The sequence below is a fragment of the Patella vulgata genome, chromosome 3 (assembly GCF_932274485.2).
Source record: "Patella vulgata chromosome 3, xgPatVulg1.2, whole genome shotgun sequence".
Lineage (NCBI taxonomy): Eukaryota > Metazoa > Mollusca > Gastropoda > Patellidae > Patella > Patella vulgata.
The window spans coordinates 62,544,067-62,560,482 of NC_065881.2; the positions used below are offsets into that span (position 1 = coordinate 62,544,067).

Genomic DNA, 16,416 nt, shown 5'->3' on the forward strand with positions numbered 1-16,416 from the left:
TATATAGGTAGATCAGAGTGTTTGTCTGGATAAAGACAAAGAAGCTTGATTATTTTGTACTGGTAGTCATTTCACTTGAATATTCTAAAAACTGAAACTGATTATAGTTCATATTGAGTACCATACTGGCATTTTAAACACGGTAATAGTATACATGTAGGAGTTTGAAAAGATATTACGGGTAATTCAGAATTCAATGACCTACAGAATATATATGTATCCCATAACACAACAGCTGGTTTTGAATTGAATGTATCAGAAGTTATGAAGATCAAGAGAGCAGTTGTATGCAGGTTGACTTATCAATATATATAGATCTAAATCCAAAAACAATCAATAGAAATGTATTCTATCCCAACAAGTAAATGTATCATGAATAACAGACAACATGTTGAAGCTACAGGAAGAATGAAAGTGTGATCAGTGTTTGTCAACATGTATATGTTCAGTTAGAATCTGTGGTGGCGCACTGTCATGGATAAAGTCATATCTTCAACATAGAACAGAACAGGTGCAAATAAACAGGTCTGTGTCTCAACCCTGTGCTGTTACAATAGGTGTTCCACAAGGATCTGTATTGGGAGTCCATTTGGGACTTCTACTTTTTATACGCACACATACACTGTACCTCTACTTTTTGTCCGTCCATCTGTGTGTCCGTTCACATTTGTTTGTGGACACTATACATGTTACAATTTTTATCCGATTTTGACGAAACTTAAAATATAGGTCTATCTCCCAAAGATCTTGGTTCCTTTCGATATTGACATATATTGGACAATAACTTCATGGATTGTGGTCCCTGATTGTACAAAAAATCATGTTTTTAGCTTAGGGACACTCTAGTAGAGGTAACAATTTTCATCTGATTTTGATAAAACTTGAAATGCATGTTTATAACCCATAGATCTTGGTTTCTTTCGATATTCGCACACATTGAATCGTAACGTCCTGAATTATGGCTTCAGATTGTACGAAAAATCACCTTTTAAGCTTGTGGTTCTTCTAGAGGTCAGAATTATTATCCAAATTAAAAAAAAACGTTTGAATATATCACTGTTACACCGTAATGTCGGTTGAGTTTGCATTTCGTAAAAATCGGACCAAAACTGCTGGACAAAATGGCCGCCCCTCATACGCAAATAGTTTAAACATATGGTATATCAAGGTTGTGGATCCTAGAGGTCACAATTTTGATCCAATTTTGATGAAACTTGAAATACGTGTACTGGTTTATATTCCAAAGATTTTGGTTCCCGTCGATATTCACGCATATTGAATAGTAACTTCCTGAATTATGGCCCTTGATTGTATGAAAAATCACGTTTTTAGATTGTGTTCTCTCTAGAGGTGACAATTTTTATCCAATTTAAAAACATCGTTTAAATATATCACTGTTACACCCTAATGATGGCTGAGTTTGAATTTCGGGAAAATCAGACCAAAACTGCTGGACAAAATGGCCGCCCTTCGTACACAAATAGTGTAAAAATATGTAATACGAAGGTTGTGGACCCTCTAGAGGTCACAATTTTTATCTGATTTTGATGATACCTTAAATTTATCTTTATATCACAAAGATCTTGTTTCCTTTTGTTAATAGCGCATATCCGAACGTAACCTGATTGTTCGAAAAATCGCATTTTTAGCTTTTGGACCCGCTAGAAGTCACAATTTGTATTCAATATTAAGAAACGTTTTAATACATCACTGTTACACATCAATGAAGGTTGAGTTAGAATTTCGTAAAAATCTGAAGTAAAATTGAACCATATGTTAGTATGCCTTAGAAACAAACAGAAAAAGTAGCTGTACCTGAACAAATAGGATGCCCGCCAAATGAAAGCTTTATTAGAAGTTTAGCACAAAAAAAAATATGTATGAATTAAAAAACTACCTTCTAAACTTAACAAGACTAAAAATATGCATGCAGAAGGGAGATACAGCTTGTTTTCATTTATTAAAACATATTTTAATAATTTATTGTAAAAAAAAAAAAAAAATATTAAAGATACATTATGTAAGATTTAGATAAAGAACTAGCCATTCTTGCTATAATAGTTCGAAAGTAGATAAAGTAAAATGAATAATTTGAAAATTTCATTCAAATTACTCTATTGCAAGCGAAGATATTAGCCTTTGAAGGTTTGACAGACGTGTGCAATAATTTCAACCACCGTACTGGTTGATCGAAGCTAAGTCTCGGTCCTCCATATTTGATTAAATCAAAGTATCGCTGAACCATTCTAATCTATTTAATATCGGATAAATCTGATGCCATCGAGAGTTGATTAAGGCCTGGATCAGTTAATTAATGCCTAATGAATACTTTAGAAAACATTTCAGGCCTAAAGAAAGACCTGCAATAGGCAGATTTAGCTCTAGCATAATGCATGTTTAATAAAGAAATAGATGGAACTATGCAAATATAAAAGATAGGTAGCCAGGCAACAAAAGATATGCCCATTGCAGCTAAATCGCTCGGGCACTCGACAAGAGTTGTCACATATTTTTACTTTTTTCGGTAATTAAACATTTGTAATACCGGTACACTAAAATCTGATTAAGAGTAACAACTCATTAAGTAATTATCAGAAAATCATTAGAATTTGTTTGGCTTTTATAAAAGTTCTGCGCCATGCTAATGTTTAGTATACAAAATATTAATATCATGTTCAAGTTATCAAAATTCATTGAAAATCAATATACTTGTTCGTCTCAAGACATTAAACTTTGTGTATCAATCTAAAGTCAATCGAATGATAACTTTAGCCTCTAGATTTTTCAGGGTGATCAATGGCCATAACTCTGGCAGTGATTATTGGAAATCGCTGAAAATAAATAGGATTCTTTGTCTCATGACCTTAAACACTGTGTATAAATTTAAAAACAATTGAATATTAACTTCAGCCTCTAGGGCATCCACAAGAAGAAATGAACTGTTTAGATTAATTTTATTTCATGAAGGGGGGGGGGGGTGTTGGGTGTCCGATTGGTTAGCATGTGCACGTTGTATTATAAGGTCTGTTATTGTGTCAACTGGCGTGGTTTCAATTCCACGGTTGTATGTGACAAGGAGTAGGGCTGCCTGTCCAGCCTCGTGGGTTTTCTTCCTCCCGCTGCTAGAGACCCCTACGCGCAAGCAAATTATTGAAATTTTGATATACTTGAATGATTTCCAACAATTTAAAATACTGATGATGAATAAAAATGTAGATATTTTAAAATGTTTAGAGGCTTTTAATTATATGTTGAAACAACACGAGGGACGTGAGTCCCGTGCTGTTGGTTTAATATATTACACAATGTCTTAAGCTCACGACCATTAAACAACTTAAAATACAGACACTTGCATGTGCTTTGCAGCAATGAAATAGTCACGCAGTTCCACAATTTCATCTAGTAGAAATAATGGTACGCCAACATCAAAGGATGACGTCACATCTGTATTTTAAATTCATGATATGTATGTTTGTTTGTTTCATGTATATTTTTGGATTCTTATTATTCATATATGCACATAACCTTGTAAGTTTTTTTTATGCAATAAGGTTTCTTCTATAGTGAAGTGAGCTTTTACAATTTAATCTATATGTCTCAGTTTAAAATCTGAGAGGGTAGTGTAACAGATTTCTGAAATTTGACTAACTGGGTGAAAATGTAGTGACAGCTGTTGCTGTTCTGAGGATGACAGCCTTGCAACATCATCTTTTTGACTATGCATTATCATTGATTTCCCAGTCATTCGAAACAACACTATTCTCAATATGATTATTTATTATCAATATAAACATGTATAATACCGTAACCTACATTCAAGTAGCCATTTCATAACAACTGTCCTTTTTTCATAGCCAAAAGCATAATGAATGAAATCTGGAATCTGATCCATTGTTCAATAGAACAAAGACTTATTTTTATCCTTTCCTATCACCTTTGACATACCATATGATTTTTATCAGCCCACTATTAAAGACAAGCCCTGACTGCAGCTCCTATCCTGCAAAAACCTACACTTTTAAAAAATTGGTTTATGGGTTGCCATGGCAGAAAAAATATCAAGCTCACAAATACATGTAGATGTGACATACCACACAAGTCTGGTCAAAAAAAAGGCAGCTGTGTTGGAGATATGTCCTGGACAAGCAAACAAACAAGCCCAATATGTGGTCCTATATTGCTGTCGTCCGGGCTCGTCCCCATCCGTCCGTCGTCAACAATTGCTTGTGGATGCTTTAGGGGCTAAAATTACTATCCGATAGATTTTAAATTACAGTCATGAGATGAAGAAACCTATTGATTTTCAACAATTTCTGATAATTACTGCTAGAGTTATGGCCTTTGATTATCTTGAAAAATCTTGTGGATGTTCTAGAGGCTGAAGGTAATATTCGATTGCTTTTAAATTTATACACAGTGTTTAAGGTCATAAGGTGAAGACGCCTATTACTGCCAGAGTATTGATTTTCAACAATTTCCGATAATTACTGCCCAAGTTATGGCCCTTGATCAATTGAGATATCTTGAGAGTACTTTTACAGTTGCGAAGTCTGGAATGGATAATCTGAATTTTTCTTTTACCAAAGAAAAGACTTGATGTAAGGAATAGTTACTCTTTCTTGAAACTCTGATTAAAAAAGTTCACACATAGTACATGTACATGTAGCTAACGATTGTTTTGGTAGAAATTATTTTGTAGGAAAATATCTCTTATATAAAAGGGTTATTTCGGTACATTTACATATATTTATTAAGACGTGTGTATAGTTTCTCTGACAGATTGTATTGTACTGTATAATATGTGATTTATTATCTTACATCTATTCAAATTTACGAACATTATCAATCCAAACTTTTATCAACAGCTTAAAGCTGCAGATCGTCAATTTAATTTTTCAGACAATATCTAATTTATCAAGGCTTAATCCAAGCTAAAATGTACTTAAATTGATCTCTTAACATATAATTAAGAAATCAAAACTATAGATAATCTCACAACTTGGATTCAATCAGTTTAAAGGGATTTTAAAACTTGTCTTATAAATAAAGGATTGAAACATTAAATGACTTGTTTGTCTATTTTGGGGTCGAAATGGTATTTGTGTGGATCAAGTATACAATGCTTTCTATTGATTTCATACTGACATCTTTATGTAATATTGAATCTGTTCATACAAACCAATCTATTGTTCTTGGAGCTTTTATTTTTTTGGATGACGCTTTTAAGCGTTATGATTACATAATAACTGTATTTTTGACTATTTAAGATGTATGTATTTGCTGTGTCTTTAAATAATGGATATAATGATTTACATAAATATACACATGATGTTTAATTGTGTGCTAATAAATCAACAAACAAGTATTTTATATATCTGATGATTAATGAATACAGTACAGTACATAATGTATATTATAGGTTTCATTTCTAATCATCATTGATGATGTCTGCCAATGTGTACAGCTGTGCTGGTTGGTATGACTAGTTTTTCTTTCACCAATTGCTCATGTTTATTTAATTGATTGCAGCTCATGATAATTCTTCGACCTTTCAGTCTTTTATAGCAATAATGCTAATATTCAGATGTCATTCAGTGAAATATTATTAGAAAGACAAGCCTCCCACCCACACAGAAATGCATTTTACTTACAGTAAGCTAATATTGGCAACAATTTAAAGCTAAAAATGGAATATGTTGTTAATCAAATATGTTCTTCTTAGGAAACTTGATTTATTTTTAAACTTTAAGATATTTCTTGCCATAAGAAAATCTTGAAATCATATTACTAGTAATTTGGAAGTTCTGTTTCAAGCCGAAAAATTGAGAAGCAAAGAAATCATTACTGGTATCAAATTACAAAATAGGTTTATATTTACACATGCACCTATCCATAGGTTATAAAATTCTGTGTATTTCCTGTAATTCCTGGTTTCATTAATTTTCATCTTGCATCAATACAAAGAGATCATGTTAGTATCCATATGATATTACAGATCATACACTATATGGATGTTATTGTCAAGTGAAAAATGGTAGATTGTTTTACAGTATTACACTTCTATTGTAAAGTAAAACTGATTTCCCCCCTAATTTTCCATATGATATTACAAATCATACACTATATGGATGTTATTGTCAAGTGAAAAATGGGAGATTGTTTTACAATATTACACTTCTATTCTAAAGTAAAACTGATTTCCCCCCTAATTTTCCAGTCTATACAAATCAATATGACTTTTCCCTGGTTTAATGAATGAGCTGCAGCAATACCGAGCTGAGACTTGTAGGGTTGGCATAGCAACACATCAAGACAATCAATATGGTGTTGGCTACTGTATGCAGTCACAGAGACAATACCATTCTGTGTGCAAGGCCTCTCCTTTCTTTCCTGCTTAATTCATATTAACCCAGGCTTTGCTCGCCTTTATATCAGCAAGAGGACACATTTCCCCTTTAATCCTAATAAATTAATGTCCAATTGATCTGTAGATAATTAATTTTGAGAGTATAAGCTGATCAAGAAATATTCCACGGTAGATGTGTGCTTTGACCTCTGAGAAAAAGTGATAGAATACTCTTTATTTATTGTTAAGATATCAATTTATTTAGCACTGGCTCATGCTTTTGAACTTAAGAAACAGAATTGCATTCCATACTGTATCAGTAGTCTTGCTAAATGTATTTTTTGCCAATACATTCTAAATATTTTACACAAAGTGCGTTTTACAAGTGATTATGTAGTACATATAAATGTATAGGAAATATGAAATGAAGTGGAGTGTAACATCCTTAATTTCTGCACCAAACAGGCTAATGAAGACAGGCAAACACCATGCAGTGAGCTATGAGGGCCAATTTTTCCCAGACAGCAGCATTTCATTGTATTCCAACTGCGAAGGTTTCACTGTACGTGCACTCGAACAGACATAAGAGATCTCGTTTTTCATCCTGTGTGAATGACTAGACTCTGTTCCATGCCAGGACTTCTGTCCTAATTAGGTTTCAGTGAACATATTTTTGATATTTGGATATCATTATCTACCAAAATAAGTGGACAAATAATTCATAGGATAACATATCGGTAAGAAAAACAGTGGATGAGAGATATTAAAGTGTTTCAATATCCATTGTTAGACATTTTCATTTTAAAATCCAATAAAATCATTAGCTGCTGACTTCTTCAATGTGAAAGCTTATTTCTGTGACACACCAAAAGAAAGATATGGGGTTATTTCTAACCAGAATTCATAATCTCTGCCTACATGTTACCAAAGAGCAGCTTTAATTAACTATTCTACTATATACTGTATGTATATATAAATATATATATTCACATTTCTCAGCACACAGCTATATTTATAATCTCTTTCATGTAGATGTTAGCAAAAAAATGTTTATCCACAGCATCCTATTTATTTAATGTTTGTTTTTGATAAAATGTGAACAGTTTTCAGCTATTTCTGTCTTATACTTAAGAAGGCTCGAAAAAGATAAGACCTTATCATATATATGAAGTAGATTTTAACAAGTTGAATAAAATGAGAGTACAGATATTTTGAATGTATAATTCATTGACAACTATTAATGAGACAAACACATTTTTGAATGTATTTAAAATGGTGGTGGTTATGCCCTACATGCAATATGGTGGCTAGTGTAACAAATCCTGTGATTAAGTCTTCACAACACATGTTATGAAGCTTAGTGATGGCAAATGCTTCTATAACATTTTACAATGATGCTACTATACTGCTGAATATCTGACCAGGACCTGATGTAGGAATAAAAGTAGTTTTATTTGTTCATTCTCTTCATCATTATCATAAACAGCTGCTGATATTCAAGTTTTTTTTATGATATGATCAATTTATTTATTTTGCAGTCTGATGCCAAAATGGTGCTTGATGTGATAGCTAGAATGGAAGATACTGAGCCTTTTTCAGAGGAACTTTTAGCAGCCATGAAAAGACTGTGGGGTGATAGTGGTGTACAAGAATGTTTTGGTAGATCAAATGAATATCAGTTGAATGATTCAGCTAAATAGTAAGCAACTTTATTCACATTTTACTCAGGCAGTGGTATTGTGATGGAAGTGCCTGCTTGTCATGTTTGAGAATTTACTTCTTGAGATAAAAATATGTCTTCATTGCACATTTTAATGCCAGTGTTTTGTGATATTACTGATTGTGTGTTTAAGTCAATAACTAAACAAAATTTGTAGAAAGACTAACTTTTGCTAGTTCTAGCAGAATTAACATTTGATTGAATAGAAAATGTCTAAGTAATAATTGAAATGACACACCAGACCAACCCAATTCATCACCATATTTTGACCTTATTTAAAGAGTTTTACATGTAGTTCCTTTAAGTTAAAATGGACACATTAAAGCTACATTATGTAAAGCTTCATGATACTACTAGCTTGTAAATTAAACAAACGTATATGTAGTAATACAACAGGATATTAAAGCTAGCCCTTACCTAGTCAATTATCCATACACTAATATAAATAAGTTAAAGATATATATTTCTGGACATAGGAGTGATAGACTAAATACTATGGGAGTTATATAGAGGATATTTGTCGTTTTAGAGTGAATAACATATTTTATTTCATCGAGAAGCAAGAAAACTTATATTTTCACGAATTTTACAATCATTTTAGGTAAAAACAACATGGACTACTGCTAGCCAGTGGAATAACACTTTTATTTCACTGATAAAACGCGGTATTCCACTACTGATCATAAAATAAAGGGGATTATTTGAAATGGCAGGTTTCTTAGACGCCATCTTGGATCTCGCAAAACGCTCAAGGTCTTGGTTACCCGGCAGTTTCTGAACAAGGACGCCCTAGGCTACTAAAATCAATCATAAAAAAACCTCTTTATACAATTTCCAGGTTCAGCCACAGGTCTGCTGGACTATATTTAGGTAGTATACAACCAGTTAATGTCAAAATTCTCTATATTAGGAAGTTAAAGGTACATGTTGAAAAACTAATTCAATATATTATGATGAAATTAAAGAAACTAGATAGACTTTTTCTTAGCCAATTCTCTATAGGAAGTAGGAATTTAAAGGTAGAAAGACTCTGCCTTAGCCAATTCTCTATATTTAGAAGTTAGAGCTACATGTATAGTGACTCAGCCATAGCAATTCTCTATGAGGAAGTTAAAGCTAGAAAGACTGTATACTGCTTATTTAATTCTCTATATATAGTAGAATAATGCTAGAATCACTGCCGTAGCTGATTTTCTGTATAGGGAAGTTTTCCAAACAAATTCTTTATTCTTCAAAACTAGGATGTTAATATTGGTCATGATGTCGCCGCAATAAGAATAGTGGTTTTGTTCCAGCTCAACATTCAAATTTTAGACTAGATTTTGGTGAATTGATTGTTTCCTATCATATAACACACAGTGAATATTTGTTTTGTGAAAATAATATTACACTTTGCAAAGTTTATATGATTGATATTAATTAATTTTATTATAATATCGAGATATTGCCACCAAATCCTTTCTGTGTTTTCTTATACTGTCCTATTTCGTTCTATGAATAACTAAGCTAGGACAGTAACAGCCACACTACCTCAGGTCGATCAATATAAACCCTGTCTATATTCTGTAAATAATGATGTAGATAATCAGTGACCAGTGAGGCCAACTCTTTCACTGACCTCTGCAAATATTATTTACATTGATAGATATCAAACATAAAAAATATGACACGGTACAGTTTGTTGATTTAAATATGATGAATAATGAGAGTTTGTTATATTATTTACATGATGTGACATTTACCATGATTATTACTTTATCTTTTATCTCTTATTATTCACCACTATGTATATTTATCATTCAAATGATAACACTAAATTGATGTAATAAATACATTTCTAATGAATTTTGCTTGTAAATAATAAGTAATTGTTGCTAAACTACAATTTATTTTAATACTCTATAAGCTATGGAAATTATTAGTATTAAGTTCAGATATACTATGGTATATGGCATATGCCATATGGAGTTTTAAACTTATAGTATGACTAATACTAGTATTTGAAAACTTCATATGAAATTGGCATCTGTTCTTTGTGGGGATTTTTAAAAATTACATGAACATGTAACTCCATGGATAAATTCTAGAGACTATTTTGTTGTTTAAGGTTAAGTTTTATACGCCCACATTTTCATGTGACGTATTATGCCATTGCCCATGTCCGTCCGTCCACAATTTGTTTGTGGACACTCTACAGGTCACAATTTTTATCCGATTTTGACGAAACTTAAAATATAGGTCTATATACCAAGGATCTCGATCTCTGTCGATTTTGACATGTATCAGACCATGACTCCATGGATTATGGCCCCTGATTCAGTGATTGGTCACAATTTTCACCCGCTTTTGATGAATCTTGAAATTCCTGTTTATAACCCAAAGATCTTGGTTCCTTTCAATATTCGCGCATATCGGATCGTAACTTCCTGAATTATGGCCCCTGATTGTACGAAAAAAATTTGTTTTAGCTTGTGGTCCCTCTAGAGGTCACAATTATCATCTGGTTTAAAAAAAACGTTTGAATATATCACCGTTACATCGTAATGTTGGTTGAGTTCGAATTACGTGAAATAAGGCCAAAACTGCCGAGCAAAATGGTCGCCCCTTGCACACAAATAGTGTAAACATCTAGTATATCAAGGTTGTGGACCCTCTAGAGGTCACAATTTGGATCCGATTTTGATGAAACTTGAAATACATGTACATATTTATAACCCAAAGATCTTTAGAGGCCACAATTTTTATCCGATTTAAAAAAAAAAGTGTGAATATATCACCGTTTCACACTAAGATCTTGGTTCCTTTTGATAATCATGCATATCCGAACATAACTTCCTGGATTATGGCCCCTGATTGTTCGAAAAATCGTATTTTTAGCATACCGATTCTCTAGAGGTCAGAATTTTTTTTTTCCGATTTTAAAAACCGTTTAAATATATCACCATTCCACCATAATGATGATTGAATTTGAATTTCGGGAAAATTGAAATGAAACTGCCCCACAATATGGCCGCTCTTTGTACGCAAATTGTGTAAAAGTATGGAATATGAAGGTTGTGGACCCTCTAGAAGTCACAATTTTTATCCGATTTTGATGAAACTTAAGACATATCTTTATATCCCAAAGATCTCAGTTCCTTTTGATATTTGCACATTTCAGACCATAACTTTCTGGATTATTGCCTCTGATTGTACAAAAAATCGCATTTGTATTGAGCTTGTTCTCTATCCACGTATTGCAAAATGTGGGCGTATCCTGCCTGGCAGCCGCTGGTTATTTTCTTAAGAAAAAATTATTTCCAAATTGAATATTTGAATAACAAATTTTTTGGAGGTTATTACACATGTCAAGCTAAATTTCTGTTTATTACGTCTAGAGTTATGACCCTTGTTTCACTATATTGAACCTTGTAAACGCTCTAATGACAGAAGTTATCACCCGATCTTTGTGAAATCGATATGGATGATTTATATTAGTGAAACGAAGAATCCTAGTGAATTTCAGCAATTTCCGTCAATTGCTTGTAGAGTTATGGCCCTTGTTTCACTTTGATGAACCTTGGGAACGCTCTAACATCAAAAGTTATCTGCTGATCTGTATGAAATTTACATGTGTCATTTAAATTAGTAAAGAGAAGAATCCTATTGAATTTCAGCAATTTGCATTTATTACATCTAGAATTATGGCTCGTTTCACTTTATTGAACCTTGTGAACGTTCTAACGTCGAAAGGTATCATCCAATCTTTGTGAAATTTATATGCATTATTTAAATTAGTGAAACCACGAAACCTATTGAATTTCAGCAATTTACAATAATTATTTCTAGAGGTATGGCCCTTGTTTCACTTTGTTCAACCTTGTTAATGCTCGATTGATAAAAGTTATCATCCGATATGTATGAAATTTATATGCATCATTTAAATATGTGAAACAGAGGTCTATTGAATTTCAGCAATTTCCGTCAATAATTTCTAGAGTTATGGCCAGTGTTTTACTTTGTGAACCTCGTGAACGTTTGAATGACAAAAGTGATCATCCGATCTGTATGAAATTGATCTGTATGGAACTGTCTTGTAAAGGCCCACAATTACCTACAAAGGAACAAATATGCGACAACCCTTGTCGACCGCTCGGGCGATTTAGCTGTTGTGGGCGTGTTTCCTTGCCTGGCAACCTATCTTTTTTATAAAAAGTCAATTAATTGATATATTTATTTTTTTCTGTTACAGCTTTTTAGATGATTTAGAACGTTTAGGTGCAAAAGATTACATGCCTACAGAACAAGATATTCTACGTACTAGAGTGAAGACCACTGGAATAGTAGAAGTTCATTTCTCATTTAAGAATTTAAATTTCAAGTAAGTTAAAGTCTGATCGTGATTTGAGAAATATAGAAATCCTCTTTAATCCTAAATAGGAATATCAGTCCAAAAATTATCAATTCCATTCAGTATTTAAAAAGATATGATGAAGTAAAATTCCATCGATCAATGCTACCCCTATGATAATCGTACAATTTACTTGTTTTATTTTTCTCTCTTCTTGCTTCTTTTTCTTGACAAAATCTATCAACAACACTGTTCTACATTGTACAAGTGGGTTTTTTTTTGTCGTATGACACCATGATATTAAAACCCACCCACCGCTATCTTTATGTTTTCCCGAAATCTTATTGATTAGCATGTTTTTAATCTGATTGAATCCAAGCCAGGAGATTATTTAAGATTGATATATTTATTTTGTGTAATAAATCTGAATATATATTAGTGTGGAATAAGCCGTGATAAATTTGATATATTGTATAATGTCGTCGTCCCTGTCCATCCGTCCGTTTGTGAACACTCTACAGGTCACAATTTTTATCCGATTTTGACGAAACTTTAAATATATGTTTATCTCTCAAAGGTCTTGGTTCCTTTCGATATTCGCGCATATCGGATCGAAATTTCATGGATTTTGGCCCTTGATTGTACAAAAAAGGTCAAAATTTTCATCCGATTGTGATGAAACTTGAAATATACATGTTTATAACCCAAAGATCTTGGTTTCGTTCGTTATTGGCGCATATCTGATCGTAACTTCCTGAATTACGGCCCTTGATTGTACAAAAAATCGCATTTTTTGCTTGTGGTCCCTCTAGAAGTCACAATTTTTATCCAATTTTAAAAAAACATTTGTATATATCCACTGTTACAACCTAACAATGGTTGAGTTCGAATGAAAAAGTAAAAATGAAAAAGCTGGTCAAATTTCAATAATTTTTGTACATTACTTCCAGAGTTAAGGCCCTTATTTCAGTTTGTAGGACCTTGTGAACCCTCAAACGACTAAAATTATAATCTGATCTGTATGAAATTGTCTTGTAAATAAATGCCCCCAATTATCTACAAAAGATTAAAGGTGCGACAACTCTTGTTGACGGCTCGGACAATTTAGCTGCTGTGGGTGTATGTTTCGTTGCCTGGCAACCTATATTTCTAAATATGGCTATAATGAAACTTCAGTTTATAGAATATAAGTAAAAAGTTAGAATTGATTAGGCAAAATTATGAGCACATACATGTAAGTTAATTGGCATAACTTCTATACTTTTATACAATAATTGGTTAAAACTGTCAAAATTGAAACATCATGGACAGAGTTTATTATTAAGTGTATTTATATGCATTGGAGTCAGAAACTGTCAAACACACAATATACAAATATTTAAAACACTGTGAATAGTTTCAATTAATTAAATATGTTAATTGGACATTCTATAGACCCCTAATAGAATCAAGCCCTCCCTACCCCGCCCCCCCCCCCCTCCCCAAACAAAAAACAAACAAAAAAAACTACGGTACTGTATTATAAATTTGGTTTTGTACATGATGTCAGTCACTTTAAAAAAAAAATGAGGTGATTCCATATAGTTTCTTAATTATAATTAATATTGGATTAGTTCCAGTACTATGTTATATTGTCCATGGATGACATGTAGATAATAATACTATGGGTTATAACTTATATACAAGTAGACTTACATTTATTTGAAATTAATTTGATGATAGTTTGTAGCAGGTGAGAAGGGTGTTAAATAACAATTCTAGATAATTACAATGTAATAGAATCAAGAGATTCCATTCATACACAAAATTTAGATATTTCTGATATTTTTTTCGTATGTGAGAGAGAGAGATGGGGTTTATTAAACCCTTTAACGTCCACTCAACACAAACTAGCTCTAACATATGGTTCAAATTTTTTTTAATAATTCGCTTGCATGTAGGGGTCTTTTTTAGCAGTGGTAGGAAACCGGAGAAAACCCACGAGGTTGGATAGCCGCCCCTTTTTTCGTATGAACATTGCAGCTAAAAGTAATCATGTTGTGGTAGAATATGATATAGGGACTATATAATATTTTATCAAGCCTGCATGCAATTGAGATCCGCTGTTTCACAATTCAAAAGTTAGACTTTTCAGATTGCAAGCTGCAATATAATTTACCCGGATATTCCATTTTCTTACATGTGAGCTACTTACATGAATAGTAGTCTTTGAATGGTATTTAGTAATTCAGACATAATGGATAACAATTACTATAGCTTATTACACAGTTTCAACAAGATTTCACAAGTCAGGCATATAAACACAAATAAAATAAAATGAGAAAAACATATAGGCCTACAAATTGCAGTGTAATTGGTCATTTATTTGATTATTTGTTACATGAATAGTAGTAACACTTATATTGAATATTATGTAATATTATTTTTTAGATTATTTGATGTTGGTGGTCAACGGTCAGAAAGAAAAAAATGGATACATTGTTTTGAAGATGTAACTGCCATTATTTTTTGTGTAGCTATGAGTGAATATGACCAGGTTTTACATGAAGATGAGACAACTGTAAGTACTGCATGTTTTAAACCCTGTGTCTCTCCAATATTGTTGACAAAATTTACCACTGATTTTAGTTTAGAAAACAATTGCTTAAAGGAGCTAAATCGCTAACATTTGGGACCTAGAAATTGACAAAAGTGGGTCGCAATGCATATAATTCGTCCATCAGTCTGGTGTCCACAATTGCTTGTGGACGCTCTAGAGGCTAAAGTTAATATCCGATTCACTTTAAATTTATACACAGTGTTTAAGGTCATGTGACGAAGAAGCCTTTTGATTTTCACTGATTTCCGATAATTACTGCAAGAGTTATGGCCCTTGATCACTTTGAAAAATCAGGTGGACGCTGTCGAAGCTAAAGTTAATATCTGATTGACTTTTAATTTATACACAGCGTTTAAGGTCATGAGACGAAGAAGCTTCTTGATTTTCACCGTTTTCCGATAATTACTGCCAGTAGTTTTTTGTTTGTGTTTTCAAGACTTAATCACACAGACTGCAGAATATTTTTTTATCTCATTTGGCATCATTACCCAATGGCCATTATATGTATGCATGTAAGAATTTAGCAATAATTTCTCTTTCAGTTAAAACTGAACAATATGAATTTTGTTTTACAAATGAATCTAAGTTTAGGTAAAGGTACATGTAAAAGGATAGAATATCTTTTTTTGTAGGCATATTTCTATGCAAAACATACAATAAAACATACATTTTGATTTTTCTTTCAGAATCGCATGCAAGAAAGTTTGAAGTTGTTTGATTCTATTTGCAACAACAAATGGTTTACTGATACATCTATTATCCTTTTCCTTAACAAGAAAGATCTGTTTGAAGAAAAGATTAAAAAGTCATCTCTAACAATATGTTTTGGAGAATATACAGGTATGGTAGATCGAGCACAAATAATTATATGCTGTCAGTTGTAGTGGTAGGGTAGTTCAAGAATTTCCATGCATAAAATTTACCTACCAGTGTAATACATTGTCGACTTCCATATAGTGAAAAATCTGACACTGAGTAAATATGTCCAGTATTTGCCAAAGCTGCAAATCAAGTTTAAAATCAGCTCCTGGACTGGCAAGAAATAGCTCTGTTCAATTTGTACTGTTGTCTAATTTCAATAACTGAGCATGATCAGTGGTTTCATTTGTTAGAACTACTACTTGTGTAAAAGTCTATTTATTAATAGGTATATTATACTCACCAGCAATAGAAAATTTACTTATAATCCAGACCACTGATTTTCTCTGATTTATAAAATAAAGAGCAATATTCATGGAACTGAGCTGAAAGTTTTCTGGGTTTGATGGTTCTGTGAGTGGAATTTTTTTATACGCCCACATTTTCATGTGGGTGTATATAGCCATCACCCCTGTCCGCCCGTCCATCCGTCTGTCCACAATTTGTTTGTGGACACTCTACAGGTCACAATTTTTATCCAAATCCAAAACTTGAAATATAGG

General features: G+C 32.6%; 1 protein-coding gene across 1 annotated transcript in view; it reads left to right on the forward strand.

Moving 5' to 3' along the window:
- Positions 1-15,879, forward strand: part of LOC126814491 (guanine nucleotide-binding protein G(o) subunit alpha) — a 33,513-nt gene extending 17,634 nt beyond the window's left edge. Inside the window, exons 4-7 of the mRNA XM_050539662.2 lie at positions 7,885-8,045; positions 12,298-12,426; positions 14,827-14,956; positions 15,682-15,879. Coding sequence (XP_050395619.2) covers positions 7,885-8,045; positions 12,298-12,426; positions 14,827-14,956; positions 15,682-15,879 — 618 coding nt within the window. The remainder of the gene's footprint in view (positions 1-7,884; positions 8,046-12,297; positions 12,427-14,826; positions 14,957-15,681) is intronic.
- The last annotated feature ends 537 nt before the right edge of the window (positions 15,880-16,416 follow it).